The 15,611-nt window shown below is 42.2% G+C and overlaps 1 protein-coding gene across 1 annotated transcript in view; it reads right to left on the bottom strand.

Moving 5' to 3' along the window:
- The window catches only part of B3GLCT (beta 3-glucosyltransferase), a 125,587-nt gene that overhangs the window by 13,609 nt on the left and 96,367 nt on the right, over nt 1–15,611 (bottom strand). Inside the window, exon 13 of the mRNA XM_040979826.1 lies at nt 6,675–6,794. Coding sequence (XP_040835760.1) covers nt 6,675–6,794 — 120 coding nt within the window. The remainder of the gene's footprint in view (nt 1–6,674; nt 6,795–15,611) is intronic.

Here is a 15,611-nt window from a genome sequence, read left to right on the forward strand (position 1 = left end):
ATTTCTGAATTAACTCCCTACAAATGTTTCTGCACAAGGCAGCACAAGAAGCCCTAGGTGCTTGGACCCCCGTACCCAAGTGGGACATTTGAAAGAGGTTTCATACCCCTGGCTTCAGACTGTCCCAGCTCCAGTGATTGCTGCCATTTGGAGAGAGAACCAGAGATTGAAGATATTCTCTCTCTGTTTTCTCTCTCCTTTTCTATCTGTAAATCTGCCTTTCCAAAACACCCTACTGTACACATGGTAAAACGTGTGATTTAGTTTTCATTGGTAATTACCTTATACTTTTGCCTGCTAAGGAAAGTTAGACATCAGTGTTCCACAAGGGGTGCAGCTAATGCTTGCTCTAGTGTACTCATGAGCTCTTTCCAAATGGAAAAGCAGCAGCACATCCTGCAGCTAGGAACACTCAGCTGCTCTGTCTACCAACTCACAAGTGTTGAAAAGACGTTGAAGGCTGCAAGGTTAATACTTCTATTTGCTGTAATACATAAAGTTTTAAAAATGGAAAGTTGGAATCCAATCAAGGACGCACATCGAGAAGACCATCATATGCATCTGAAATGCTCTCACCCTGCTGTCCTGGCAAGCAGCAGATAAGCAGTTCATGATGAGATGGATGCAGATGCTAGAAACCATCAGGTCCTGGTCTCTCATGACCTCCTGGCCTCGCTCCCTAAGCTTCAAGTTTCCTTGTCCTGCTTTTCCTGAAACCAATTCACTAACCCAAGGGAATCTTGTGTGCAGCTAACACTACAGCATTGCTGAATACAAGACTCAGGAGACATGTATCTCTCCCATAGAGAAATAACACCTTGATGTTAGGTTCTATTTCCAGGAATCTCCAGCCTCGACAAAAACAATCTACCACCTCTACACACAATTCTCAGACTGACTGGTGCCCACTTCATCATCAATATTCTCCAAAGGAAACAATATCATTGGCCAGTGGAAGGAGGGCTGGGGCACTAGAGGTAAGCCAAGAACCTGAGCACATGCTGAATACTTACTTCTCAGCCTTGACTCTAATCCAGAAGAAAGTCAGTTCCTGACCATTCAAGGAGCCCAGGCACTGTAAGAGACAGCTGCCTGACCCCTGGTTCTGCACTTTGCAGTAAACACCTAGTCTCTTTTCACCATCATGGTGTTCATGATTGCTTGCTATGCATTAGATAAGCAGATCCAGTTTTGAGGGTTCTAGAGTAATTCCTCTAATCAGTTTTGGGAGTGTTCTAGAACAATGGCTGTTTGGGTACCATGGCATTCTTGCGTTGTAGTGCCAACACTTCCCCTAAGGCTATCGAGGAAGTTGGTAACAGTCTAAGCACAGCTTCCTACTCAGACTGACATATAGAAAGAAGTACTTCCAAAGCAGTAAAGTCACTCTCTCCTAATTTTCTCCAAATACTCAAATTTTCACAGAGAAAACAAGCACCTGGATTCAAATAGCACAGAGTTCTCACTTTCCAATCAAGACAGAACTGTGCACATAAATCACTGTGTCCATTCTTCTGACTTGGCTCTGGGAGGGGGTGCTAGGAAGGGTGTTTGAAGGCGATGATTTCAAAAGCTTATCTGTACCACAAGAAACACATTTCACATTGAAACCATTTATATATGTGTTTCGTGTGTAGGCATATGGTTTTGTGTATAAAACTGGAATAGACATTTCAAAAAGCAACACCTAACTTTATGAAATTGAAATGTGACATACTCTATCAATACCTTATTATTTTATTTCACATTAGTTTATTAATTTGAAAGACAAAGAGAAGGAAGAACAGACAAAGATTTCATATCCACTGGTTCCCTCGCAAAATACCTACAACACCCAGGACCAGAGCAGATCAAAGCCAGGTCAACCAGGTTCTCCCACAGAGGTGACAAGGCCCTAGTGACTGGAGCCATTACACTGCCTCTCAAGGGTGTGTATTTGCAGAAAGACAAAATCAAAGTAGAGCCAGGATTAGAACCTAGACACTGACATGGGAAATGTGTATTGCAAGTGGCATTTTAACTGTTATGTCAAATGCTTCCAATATTCCATCATTTAAAATTCTGGTTATACTCTCCCCTAATCCTCAACGCTTCCTACCCTAATCAGTGTCCACATGGGCATGCATTCTTCTCAGTGCTACAAATATCACCAAAAAACAAATAAAATAAAATTTGGGGGCCCGGCACAGTGGCGCAAGTGGTTGAGGTCCTCGTCTTGCAAACCCAGGATCCCATATGGGCGCCGGTTCTATCCTGGCAGCCCCGCTTCCCTTCCAGCTCCCTGCCTGTGGCCCGGGAAAGCAGTCAAGGACAGCCCAAAGTTTTGGGACCCTGCACCCGCGTGGGAGACCCGGAAGAGTCTCCTGGCTTCGGATCAGCATAGCATCGACCATTGTGCTCACTTGGGGAGTGAATCATTGGACGGAAGATCTTCCTCTCTGTATATCCGCCTTTCCAATTAAAAGAATAATAATAATAATAATAAATCTTAAAAAAATAAATAAAATTTCTGGTTTATATTCTATTAATTGGTTTTACAGGTCATTGATCCTGGATCGCTACTTAACACAAAACACTGGTGCTCAAGCTAGATCATTAGAAAGGTTTTCTACTGTAGTAAAGAATCTATTCAACATCATGTCTGTAGCTTTTTTTATTATTTATCCTTATTTTTAATTTGAAAGGAAGATTTACAGAGAGAAGGAGAGACAGAGAGAAGATAAGATCTTCCATCTACTAGTTCATGCCACATATGACCTCAATGGCTAGTGCTGAATTATTCCGAAGCCAGCTGCCTAAGATCTTCCTCTTGGTCTCCCACATGGATGTAGGGTCCCATGGACTTGAGCCAGCCTCTGCTGTTTTCCCAGATGATATGCAGGGAGCTAGATGGGAAGCAGAGCAGAAAGGATATCAACCTGCACCCATATAGGATGCTGGAGTAACAGGTGAAGCCTTAGCCTACTATACCTCTGAGCCAGCCCCTCTGGAGCTTTTAACAAAGATCTACCTGAGACAATCACACGAAAAAGGCTTCTACAACTTTGCAAAAGTGTTACCAAAAAGAGCATCATACTGGATAATGTTGTTTATTCAAAGGTCAATGGGCAGTGTTCACGGATTTGTTTATTCACTTATGCACTGTACCTTGAGAAAAGTGAGTCCCTATGCTTAGAATGGGCACATAATGAGAAACAAGACATAGGTGCTACCTTCGAGTAGTTTATAGTTTGCTTTAGAAAATAGTTCATAGTTTATTTAGAAAATATGACAGTAAATAGGTAATTACATGATAATGGTTTGCATAATATGCTATGAAAGTATACTAGAAAGGCATTAAATCCAGATTTGAAGGGCTACACTAGGCTGTAAGCTCAGTGAAGCAAATATAAGATTGCTATATCGAGTCCAAAGAACAAGAAGAAACTAGTCATGCAGAGATTGGAGTGCAGGAACAATGCTATGTAAAGACCAGCAGATGCCATATTTTAGGGGGAGGGAGGAAACAGCACCTCTGAACTATTCCTGAAGTTCTGTACAAACTCCTTAAGGCAGAGGAAGCTAGAAAGGTAACACTGCACCTGCCAAGATCACAAAGGTCTTGGTAGCCTAGAAAGGAAGGAGAGGGGCATTCTCAAACACAACAGGCGCAGATCTACTCCCAACTGGGACATCAAACAAGGTAGGAGACTTTTATTCATTAGTCGAAGAAAAATCTGGATAAAATAAAAATCCTAGTTATTTACAGAACTGTTAGAGAGGAGGGTGCCATGAGGCCTCGCTGAATAACTTTCTGGGGAGAGGAAGTCTTTCTTGGTGAGCAACAACAAACCTAGGGACAAACTGGGGCTCTAGCAGGAAGCAAGGGGATAACCTGCTAGGGCCCTAGCCTCAAAGCAGAGGCCTGGGCAGCCCAGGTAGGCTGTGGGTAAGGTGCAGAAGGCATGATGAAAGCCCAGGTCATCTCGACTCTGGAGAAATCTGTTATGTACAAAGAAAGGGCTTACACTCGGGGGAAAGCATTTCAGATAGACTCTAATCAAGGGAAAAAGGGATCATTGACTCCTGGAAAGATTCTCTGACTACAGCCTGGAGAACAGCTATGGCTGGAATGAGTCAAGAAGCCGGGAGAGCAACCAAGGGCAGAATAGGTACGCACAAGAGGTAAAGTTGGCAGGACTTTGCAATTCAGTGGATTGCAAGTGAGTGGGAGAAAAACAGGGAGATGTGAGTGGGCTCATTGAGTCTGGGGTAGCAACCTGACCATTCTTATGCCTTCCCAGGGACAGGGATGCAGCAGGAACTCAAGTTACAGGTGACGAGTTGAGGATGGAAGGTGCTGAGTGTGACATTTCTGAACATCACCCAAGCAGAAGTGTCCTCTGGCATGGGATTCTGGACTGGAAGCAGAGATGTGTCAGCATCAACTCATGGGTAAAATCATCCACAGAAATTACTGAGTGAGAAGATTAGACAGTGTGGGAACAATGCCTGGCCTTGAAGGGATAAGTAAAAAGAATCATGAAGCATGATCAGAAAGACAAGGTACAATGGTCAGATGGCGCTCCAGAAACTTAAAAGTTTTAAGTTAACAAGCAGCTTTATCAGAGGCTTCCCAGACACGAGCTAACATAAAGACTGGAAAAGATCCACTGAGCTTGGCCCCAGTGGGGTTACCAGACTCCAAATGAGCACAGGAGTGAGGAAATGAAGATATTGCGAGTATGGGTACTGTTGAGATGTTATGAAGAGGAGGAGGGTGATGGCACAGCACAGGCAAGAGTCTTAACATGGGAAACTAGAGATGATGGGAAATGCCCGGAGGTGAGCTGGAGGAAGAAGAGAGGGGAGGTTAAGGTGCCTCCTAGCTGATCCAGCAGGGCCTGCACAGGTACGAGAAGCAAGAGTAGGGATAATGACAAGTGGTGTTTGCAACTCTGACCTTAGTCAGTGGGGCTTTGATCTATGCATTCCTAGTGCCAGGCGCCCACCAGGCTAGCCAAGTCAATGAGCGACCTTCTGCAATAATGAAAGATGATGCTGGACAGTTGAGCTTCTAACATGAGATCTTAGAGGGTCTCAAAGCCCATCGCAGACCTAACAGCTGAACCCAAAGGGCAAGAAAGAGAACCAAATAATTTTTCTGAGAAATCACATAAAAAGGTATGTGTACACTAAACGTATATGATATGAACACTGCTCTGCTTCAAGATTTTTAAACCCACATACCAATGCCAGGACCCTTTCCCAACGAGAAATGTGATTGAATAAATGCCATTCCTTCAGCCTTAACTGGCTCTGACAGCTCATCCAGAAAAGAAAATGCATTACCAGAAGACTGCAACCAGTCTGAGCTTTATTTCAATGAAAATGTCAATACTACCCGGTCCTGCTCTGGTGGGGTTTTCCAGAGCCTCCCTGGATCCCCACTTGCTGTTGTTAATGACCTCAGAGTAATGCATGCCCCACTCTATAAAGGTGAGCTTGGCCTTAAGTCATCACCACAGAAGAGCTACTGCATAAACAGACACACATACACACACCCAATCCAGACCCCCTGCAATGTGACAGCTGGGACCTTGTACTAAGAGCTTTCCTAATCTAGAGGACTATGATGAGCAAAAGTATGTACCTAGAACATCACGCGGCACCCAGTGGGCATTCAGCAAGCTTCGAGAAGCTCATGAAAATACATATTAGGAAATTTAAATATGCCGGGTCTTCAAAAATTTTTGCACCAAAATAAACTTATCTTTAAACTCCATTTTCTTCCACAAGCTATTCCAAGTAACTTCATGTAACTGACAAGCCAAGATTCTCCCTAAACACATCAATAGTAAAGATTCCAGCAACAATAGAAAGACCAACTGCTCCACTGATTTGCTTGTATAAATCAAATTAAAATCTTTCCCCGTAAGGGATTAGGCAGATTCTTCATTTTAAAACATTGATTTTTAACTGTTATTTAAAACCTATAAATCTTACACAAATATTAGTTAATTGCCTAAGCCCGAGCTTCAATATCACTCTTCCCAAATCTGATTTATTAAGCACTGGGTAATTCAAAATAAGCCTAATAGCTTATTCTATGAAATTAAAATCTATATCTAATTTTTCCCGTGTAAACAGAAAATCAAAACCAGTTAGCTGTCTAGAGGCAATCATTGTGCTGAGGACATTTTGATCAAACAGGCTGGCATACATTTTCATATTGCTTCTTCAAGGGGTAGAACGTTTTTTCCCATGAGTTCTCATGTTACACAAACACAATGTCTGTTTTGCTATTACACCCATAGTTGCCCTGCACCGAGCATTCACATTTCAGTATAGATCCCAGGCCAACGACTCAGTTCTGCCTCACAAAGAGCAAAGTTTCATATTCCAAGTCCAGTCAGCCTTCTGTAATCATGGGTTATACACAGATTCAACGTAGCATAGACTGGAAATTTTGGGAAAAAAATGTGTCTGACCTTTTGTGATTGACATTATACCCTAAACAGTACAGTATGGTTAACCAGGCACCTTGCATGAGAAATGATAAGTCATCTAGAGGTGAATGGAAACATACAGAAAGACACAAGCAGACCATATGCAAACACCACACCAGGCTCCATTAAGGACTTCAGCACCTGCACATGGTGGTGTCTCCCATGGGGTCCTGAGCGCATACCTACCCTCCTCCTCCTGTGACGTAGCTGTAGCCGCCAGTGCCCAGGCCATAGCCATAGCGTTCTCCCAGGACCACGGCTTCGCTGGGGTCGTAGCAGCTAAGCAAGTGCTGGAGCCTGGAGATACTGAGACGCCAAAAGGAACAAAAGGAACAGTTATTTAGTTCAAATGCAGTTTCAGAATCAACAAGCCATGTCCTTATACACCACTCTTTATATATTTTAGTATTATACTGTAATTGTTGAGAGGAAATATGAGATATTTATATATACACACACGTAGATAGGTAGATAGATATAAATACACAAACACAGCGAGAAAAGATGATCCTTTAAAAAAGCAAGAGAACGCATGAACACTACATGTTATTAGACTAGAAAAGAAACTGTATAGTGGCTTTCCTCCACTTTGAAAAAGCCCTATTTGTCTAATCGGCTAGGCAGGGAGGCAGTGAACGAAGTGAAGCTTGTCGGTGTGCTGCAAATCTCATGGCCTTCCTGAGACCTATTTATGCTAAAGACTGGAAATGTGGCCAACACCCGCAGATATGAGGTAAATCAAAGGGGATTTGGCTGCTGAGAAAAGAATTGTACTTTACAGTACTGTTTCAGACAATTCCAACACAAAGAAATGCAAAGAACCCAGACAGTGTGCCCTACAACAAGCACTATCAAAATTGTCTTAGCACATCCTAATAAAACTTATGAGCAGATTAATATCGATTTGAAAAACAACAAAAAAATGTTCTACCATAACACACTGAGCATTTATGAACTTTGTATTTGGAAATGTTTTCAACGTCACAGGAAAGTTCATAGAATAATGCAGATTAAGCATCTCTAATGCAAAACACTAGGAACCAGAAATGTTCCAGATTTCAGAGTTTTCTGTGTTTTGAATATTTTCATATACAAAATAAGATATCTTAGAGCTATAACTCAAGTCTAAATATAAATGAATATAATTCATTTATATTCCATATATATATCTGATACACACAGCCTGATATTATATTTTATGTGTTATATATAATATATTATATAAGGTATTATATAATATATAATATGATATTTTATATAATATCATTCACAGTTTCATAGGGTTAAATTTTCCACTTGTGCCTTCATGTTGGTGCTTAAAGAGTTTTGGATATGGGAGCATTTCAGATTTTGTATTCAATTAAGCAGGCTTAACCTGTACAAAGAAATACATGCTTTACCCACATTTACCAAAGTTACTCCGTTTGTATCTCTCTCTAGCCCTTTCAATACACATGAGCACACACATAGGTACGTATGCATATTTTCCCTTTCTGGAAATATTTGCAAGTTGCATATACTATGTTTCTTTCACACTAAGTATATCAAGCATATTTCCTATGAATAGGAAGAATTAACAACTTCAGCGAACCTAACCTTATATTAATAAGTTTCTTTTTAAAAATTGACCTTATGTATTTAAAAAAACAGAGCGAGAGAGGGAGGCAAAAAGAGTGCAGAGATTTCATGCACCACATCACTTCTCAAGTGTCCACAAGAGGCAGGTCTTGATAAACTAAAGCCAGGAACCAGGAACTCCTATCTAGTCTCTCAAATGGATGGTAGGGGCCCAAACGCTCAGGCCAGAATCTGTTACTTTCCCAGGTGCGTTAGCTGGGAGTTAGACCTGAGGTAGAACAGACAAGACTGGAGCCAGCACTCATTTAGGATGCCAACAACATAGGCAGTGCCTTAACTCACTGTGCCACAATGCAATTTATTTAAAATTTAAATGTTGTCATAGACATTTCACTCCTCAGTGTTTGCTGAGGGAACTGAAAGCAGTCTATACAAAGACTTGCACACAAAAATGTCCAGTAGCCTGAATTATAATAAGCCCAAACTAGAAACATTTTTATGTAGGCTAACTGCCATCTTCTAGTTTCATGAGTTGACTCACTAATGTTCTTTTTTTTTTTTTTTTTTTTTTTTTTTTTTTTTTTTTTTTTTTTTTTTTTTTTGACTCACTAATGTTCTTAATAGCATTTTGTGCTCTAGCACAGGATGAAGCCCAGGAAAGCTGACTGCAATTCTCATGTTAGCCTCCTTACTTCTAGAACATTGCCTCGGCTTCTTATCTTTCCAGAAACTGACATTTTGTTTTAATACTGTAAGCCCCTTTAGTTGTTAAGCAGACCGGCCCTCATGGTGGATCTGTCCCAGCATCACACAGGCAATGCAGAGTGCTCTCCTGTGTCACTTGGCCACAAGACAGTGACTCTACGCCCTCTGCTACTGCAAACAGTCCCTGAACAGAGATTTTTTTTTTTCCACAGATTTTTAAAATTTTTCTTTGAAAGTCAGAACTACAGAGAGGAGGAGAGACAGAGAGGAAGATCTTCCACTTGGTGATTCATTCTCCAAGTGGCAGCAACGGCTGGAGCTGAGCCAATCCGAAGCCAGAAGGGGAAAGGAGGAGAGAGGAGGGGAGGGGAGGGGAAGGGAGGGGAGGGGAGGGGAGGACAGGGGAAAGGAGGGAAGGAGAGAGGAGGGGAGGGGAGGGAAGGGGAGGACAGGGGAGGGGAGGGGAGGAGAGGGGAGGCGAGGGAAGGTGTTTTTCACCACTCCTATTTTTTTTAAAGATTTATTTTATTTTATTGGAAAGTCATATATACAAAGAGGAGGAAAGACAAAGGCAAAGATTTTCCACCCAATGATTCACTCCCCAAGTGGCTGCAATGGCTGGAGCTGAGCCAATCCGAAGCCAGGAACCTCTTCCAGATCTCCCACGTGGGTGCAGGATTCCATGGCTTTGGGCCATCCTCAACTGCTTTCCCAGGCCACAAACAAGGAGCTGTGTGGGAAGCAGGGCTGCTGGAATTAGGACCAGCACCCATATGGGATCCTGGTGCTTGCAAGGCAAGGACTTCAGCTTCTAGGCTACCATGCTGGATCCCACCAGTTCTATTTTAAAATGATTGTTCTTTTACTTAGTAATGTGCAGTCTACATGAACAGAAGGTTAGGAGCTGTTATGAGTCAAATGTTTTTGTCCCTGCTCCCTAAATTCCCATGTTGAAATCAACTGACAGTAGACATGACAGAACAGTGGATTAAGCTGCCCCCCGCCCCTCGCGATACTTGCATTCCAGATCACAGTGCCTGGGCTGCAGTCCCACATCTGCCTCTGCTTCTGATGCAGCATCCTGCTCATCTGCCCTAGGAGACGGCAATGATGGCTGGGGTACCCACATGGGGAGACCTGGCTGGAAATCCTGGCTCCTGGCTGTGGCCTGGTCCAGCCCCAACTGTCACAAGCATTTGGAGAGTGAACACCACACCTCCCTGCCTTTCCATAAATAAAAGTCAATCCACATTTTGAAAAATGTGCTTTTTTTTATATTTTAACATATTGACTTTTAGTCAACTAGAACTTCATTATTTATGATATGTAGCAAGACAATGTTGAAATGGACATTTACAGTCTCGAGCGTTTACAAGGAATCCATCTCTTATGGATGATCAATCCATGAACCACAAGAACTTATCGGGAGAGATACAGATAACTAGGAAGTGCAAAAAGAGAAGATTCACTGCAAAAATAATTAGATTTGACTCTACAAAACTGCAAATTGAAACAAGAAAGAACCATTCCATAAGAAGATGAGCAAAACGACCCCTAGCCATACCAGGATTGAGATTTTCAATGGAAGTTATATTAGAGCAAACATTTTTTTTAAACAAAAAAAATCTAATTACCAATAAGATGGAATTTAGACATGGGGACCCTGGCAGGTAACTGTTATGAGGGAGGGGCTTCATGAACAAGATTGTTGCCCTTCCAAGAAAAGGCTGAAGAGCTTACTGGCACCCTGCTGTTTAAGGACAGAGCACAAATCAGCAGCCCCGCACACGTGGAGAAGGTCCTTGCCCAAATCTGACCATGTGGGCACTCAGGCCCCTGTCAAACTCAGAGCACAAAGAAAGAAACTGCTCTTATAAAACAAAACAGAAGCACTCTCCTGAGAGAGAAACTCAGACAAGTGCCAGGCAGTCGCCCCTGCTATTCCATCTGCAGTATTCCCTCACCAGCCACTTTTAGGCAACTTTCAAGTGTTGCACTTTATTTGTTCTTACATTTATTTTGCAAGGATAAGCAAGCATGGGTACATTTTATTTCACCTTCTTTCTTACAGAAATATATGAATTCTTTTGTACTTGCCTACTGCATTTCATATTTCTTGGCTATCGCTGAATAAATCTAACAATTTTCTTTCGCAGGAAAAAAGAATTTGATTCACAGTTTTATCCTTTGTGTTTTGATCTCAACTTTATTATTTCAAAATCAGGACTAATTCCTTCCCTTTGCTTTTTGGGGGGTTCACTCTTTGGCTCCTTTCCTAGCTTTCTGAGTTGAGAACTGAATTATCCATTGCTATCTTCATTGTTTCAAAAGGCTTGACAAATTTTTAGATTTCTTGAAGAATGCCTGTATGCCTCCTGCATAAAGCTGGGATGCACTTTATCATCCAGTCTGAAAAATGCTTTTTCTTACTAGGTGACTTAAAACCATTCCCACTTGTTAAAATGATGCATAATGCTTGCCTTTCTTAATATAAAATTATTTTAGATTTGAATTGTCATACTCATGAATCTAGGTGTGATGTCTTTGCCTTTAAAAATATTATTAGAAGTATATTTGTAACTTATCTTTTACATCTTACTATACATTTTAAAAAAGTAACATTGTTTTGTGGGCCTGTCAACTTTACATAATATCTTTTTAAGTCTCATTTACTATCTGTACAAGAGGGAATCACCTTATCTTACTTTCCCCTTTTCGCTATTTTTAGCGCCATACTTTCCACTCTGTCAGAACATATGACATGCATATACTCTTCTCCTATGTTTTCAATCCCTGTTTTCAGTTACACAGCTAAACATATGAAAAGCTTCCCAGAGCCCAGCATTGTGGGCTCAGCACATAACATAGCCACCTGCAACACAGGCATCCCATATAAGCACTGGTTCAATCTCAGATACTTGAATTCTGACACAGCTCCTCGTTAATGCACCTGGGAAAGCAGTGCACTATGCCCCAATGCAACCCATGCCAGAGACCCAAATGAAGTTACTGGGACTAGGACTGGCTTCAGGCTAGCTCAATACCAGCCACTGTAGCCATTTGGGAAGTAAATCAGTGCACAGAGCACTCTCCCTGGTCTGACCGTGGAATGAATGTGTCAGAGCAGGGCATCCTCAGTGCCTTAGAGTAGTGGACAGCATAGTCAGATGAAGATGGAGGATATGGCAGTACACTGGAGCCTGCAGAGGAGACCTGGTACCATAACAGAGAACAGAACAAATCGATCAACTACCCTAGCCAAGAGTTGGCATTGAATACCTGGGAAAATGGAGACTCTAAGGTAGACTATGTCAGCCAGTGGAGTCTGGAGAGATTTCACCATGATTGGAGTGGCAAGATCGGCTGCAATACAGAACTGCTGAACTACCAAAACCACTTGAGCAGTACCCTAGGAGCATGCCCCAGACTGGGGAACCTGAGATGGTTGGGAGGCTGGGTGTGGCTTCTCCCCTTACCCCAAATACAGAAAGGAAAAAAAAGCAGAATGTGAAGACAATGGTCTCACCCACTTTCTTCTAGCCCTTGACCCTTTACACCCTAAACAAATACGTAAAAATAATCAAAAATAAAATGTATACAATTAAAAAAGAGGCACTCTCCCTTGCTCTCTCACTCTATCTCACCGTGCGCGCATGTGTGTGTGTGTGTAATTCTGCCTCCCAAATGAATAAACCTTATAAAGAGAAAGAACAAAAGAAGCGCTCCCCATCATTTCCTCTGCCAACATCTCAGAAAGACATGGGTGTGCACAAGTGTCTGAGTTCACAGACACTGAAAACCTCTTCCACTGCCTCAGGACTGAAACCCAGCAGGCTGCACACACAACCTGTGATTCACAACTTCTGTGATACAGTGCAAAACTGTCCCTGCATATCATGGCTTCTGTATCATCGAGAAGTCTGATGCCAGCCTGACTTTCTCATTCCATCATTTTTACTGGGGTCTCAGAGGACTTTATCTTTTAAATCCAAAAATCATTCTCCTAGGATTTATAATTTCAGTCCAATTTCGTACAGTTATCAGTGGGTCATTTTTCATACATATATAATCAGGGTTTCTTTTATTTCTGTTCTCCTTTTATCACTCACAGACTCCAAATATCTATGGACTGGAGTTTTCTATCTCTGCCATTTCAATCAATTTTTATTTTTACTCTTTAACTTCTATTTCCATTTTCTTGACTGATTTTTTTTTTTTTTACTAATTTACATCCATACTCCTTATCAGGTTTTCATTTGAAATTTTTAGCTTTCAGGTGATTTGTCACTTAATCATACTAACAGTGTCATTTCAAAATTTCAATTTTTTTCTCCCATTTTCTTCTTGAGTACATTAAATTCTAATTTTGTTTCCTCCTCCTCTTTTTAGCTTCTGAATTTTACATTCAACATATACTCATGTGCCCCCAAATGTTTGCGTTTCTTCTGCAAGTCAGAATTCCATGTCTTTAAGACAATAGGAAAATCAACTGAAAGAAGTTGACCCTGCCTGCCAAACTTAGCCTCATGACTCTAAGAGAGACTACAGGGATCACACTGAGGGCCCGAAGCAGTAGCCTAGCAGCTAAAGTTTTCGCCTTGAAAGCGCCAGGATCTGATATGGGCACCAGTTCTAATTCTGGCAGCCCCGCTTCCCATCCAGCACCCTGGCCTGGGAAAGCAGTCAAGGACGGCCAAAAGCCTTGGGATCCTAAACCCATGTGGGAGACCCAGAGGAAGTTCTTGGCTCCTGGCTTCAGATTTGCTCAGCTCCAGTCAGCCATTGCAGTCACTTGGGAGTGAATCATTGGATGGAAGCTCTTTCTCTCTGTCTCTCCTCCTCTCTGTATAATTGCCAGCAAATATAGGGCAGGCTGGAGGAGGGAATCCAAGCACCTGACACAAGTTCCAAACAGAGAAGCTGGACTGGATGGATGGCACAAGCAATGGGCCTCCAAGTGTCACAGATGCTTCAGGAGATGTGAACCCTTCTTGCGCTCTTGGAGGTAGATGCATTCTGCCTCTGTCGTCACCATCAAGCTCAGGAGTCACCGAGCTTCAGAATTATTAACTCTACAGTCTTAATCAAACTGGGAAAATAAATCTTTTTTTTTTCTTTAAGATTTATTTATTTTTGGAGAATCAAGATGGCAGGATAGGGTAAGGACATGTTTAAATGGACAGAGAAACATTAGCCAGTGCGAAGCAGAGAGGTTACATTCCAGCAAAGAGGAGAGGACAGATTGACAGCAGAGGGGTACCTGGAAACTGACAGACACAGGAAGGAAACGAAAACAATAGTGTAGTGCTTCAGCGACCAATACCCAGCGGCATTCAGCGAGCAGCAGCCGCAACTCCACCAGCAACAAGGTGGGAGGGGTGTTCACCAAGAACTCAGAAGGTGAACCCATACAAAGAACTACTTGTCCTGCTGGTCCATTTGATTTGACCAGAAGCAGAAACAGAGCAGCAGGTCCCAGGTGGCCGGTGCAGGAACAGGGTAGATTTCACAGCTCAGTTCGCCCCCTAGAGCTAAATTAGGTGCCATTTTGTGTGGGGGGACAAAGACTGTGGGACAGGACTGCACATGCACTGAGTTGGGAGTGAACTCATTTCTGGCTCGGTGAGCTGAACCAACGTGGCATCCTACCAGTTCTACCCAAGATAGATCCAGGTAGCCTTCAGACCTGAAGGCCAGCAGATCAAAAACTCTGGTAGTGCCACCTCAGGTGCTATTCTGTACAGTGTGGAAAAACTTTAAGATTGCAGGAACAACAATGAGCTGCTCATTTGCTGAGCTGGGAGTGAACTCACAGAGCTCAGTGCATTGCACTCATCCCACATCAAAAATAATACCAACTTTGGCATCATATGGATCAAAATAAGTCCATTTGGCCCTCAGTCCTAATGGTCAACAGGTTCCAGCAAGATTACCACCAACAACAACTTAGCTATATAGGACAGCTGGTGTCACCCTAACCCTGCTCAAACCAAAAGTGAGAGAAAGGTTGTACAGACGATGGCCCAGCCTCAACATGGAATCACAGGAGGTGGAGAGTGGTGAGCCAGGAGCTGGGGCTACAGAGACCATGGTTGAAGTCTAACTAAGAACCTAGACCTGGCACTCGCTGGAGGGAGTGACACAGCAACGATAAACAAAGAGCCATGAGCTAACTGCAATAAGTAAAGTCAAATTGTAAACCTGTGGGTGACACAGCTTAGAAATCTGCCCCATGCTAAAGAATCTGATAACGAGAAGTACAATGACCAAAAGCAAAAGAAGAAACAAAGGTACAATGAATATTGCTGAATACTCCCTTGCAAAGGAACAAAACCCTATGCCAGCTTCAGAGTTAACTGAGCAAGACATTGAGAAAATGAGGGATACAGAATTCATAGCATTGTTCTAAAGCTTATTATCAACAATGAGAAGCACGTAAAGCAGGCATTCGTGGAATTCAAGGAATATGTCACACTGGAAATGAATCAAATGAAAACTGATATATCAGAAATAAAGAATACTATGGAGCAAATTAAAAGTGCAGTGGAGAATCTCTAACATAGAATGAAAGAATCTCAAAATTAGAAGATATTTCCTATCACCAGGGGGAAACAAACAAAAAGCTGGAAGCAGAGCCGGATCAAGCTAAAAAAAAAAAGTATTCAAGAACTGACACTTTTAAAAGGCCAAATAGGAGTTATGTGAATCCCAGAAGGTGCAGAAAGAGAAACTGGGTTTAAAAATGTGTTTAATGAAATAATAAGGGAAATTTTCCCTAATCTAGAAAAAGAATTGGGAAACAACGTGCAGAAAGGGCACAGAACTCTCAACAGGCTTGAC

The sequence above is a fragment of the Ochotona curzoniae genome, unplaced genomic scaffold (genome assembly GCF_017591425.1).
Source record: "Ochotona curzoniae isolate NIBS_2020 unplaced genomic scaffold, NIBS_Ocur_1.0 contig_3332, whole genome shotgun sequence".
Classification (NCBI taxonomy): domain Eukaryota; kingdom Metazoa; phylum Chordata; class Mammalia; order Lagomorpha; family Ochotonidae; genus Ochotona; species Ochotona curzoniae.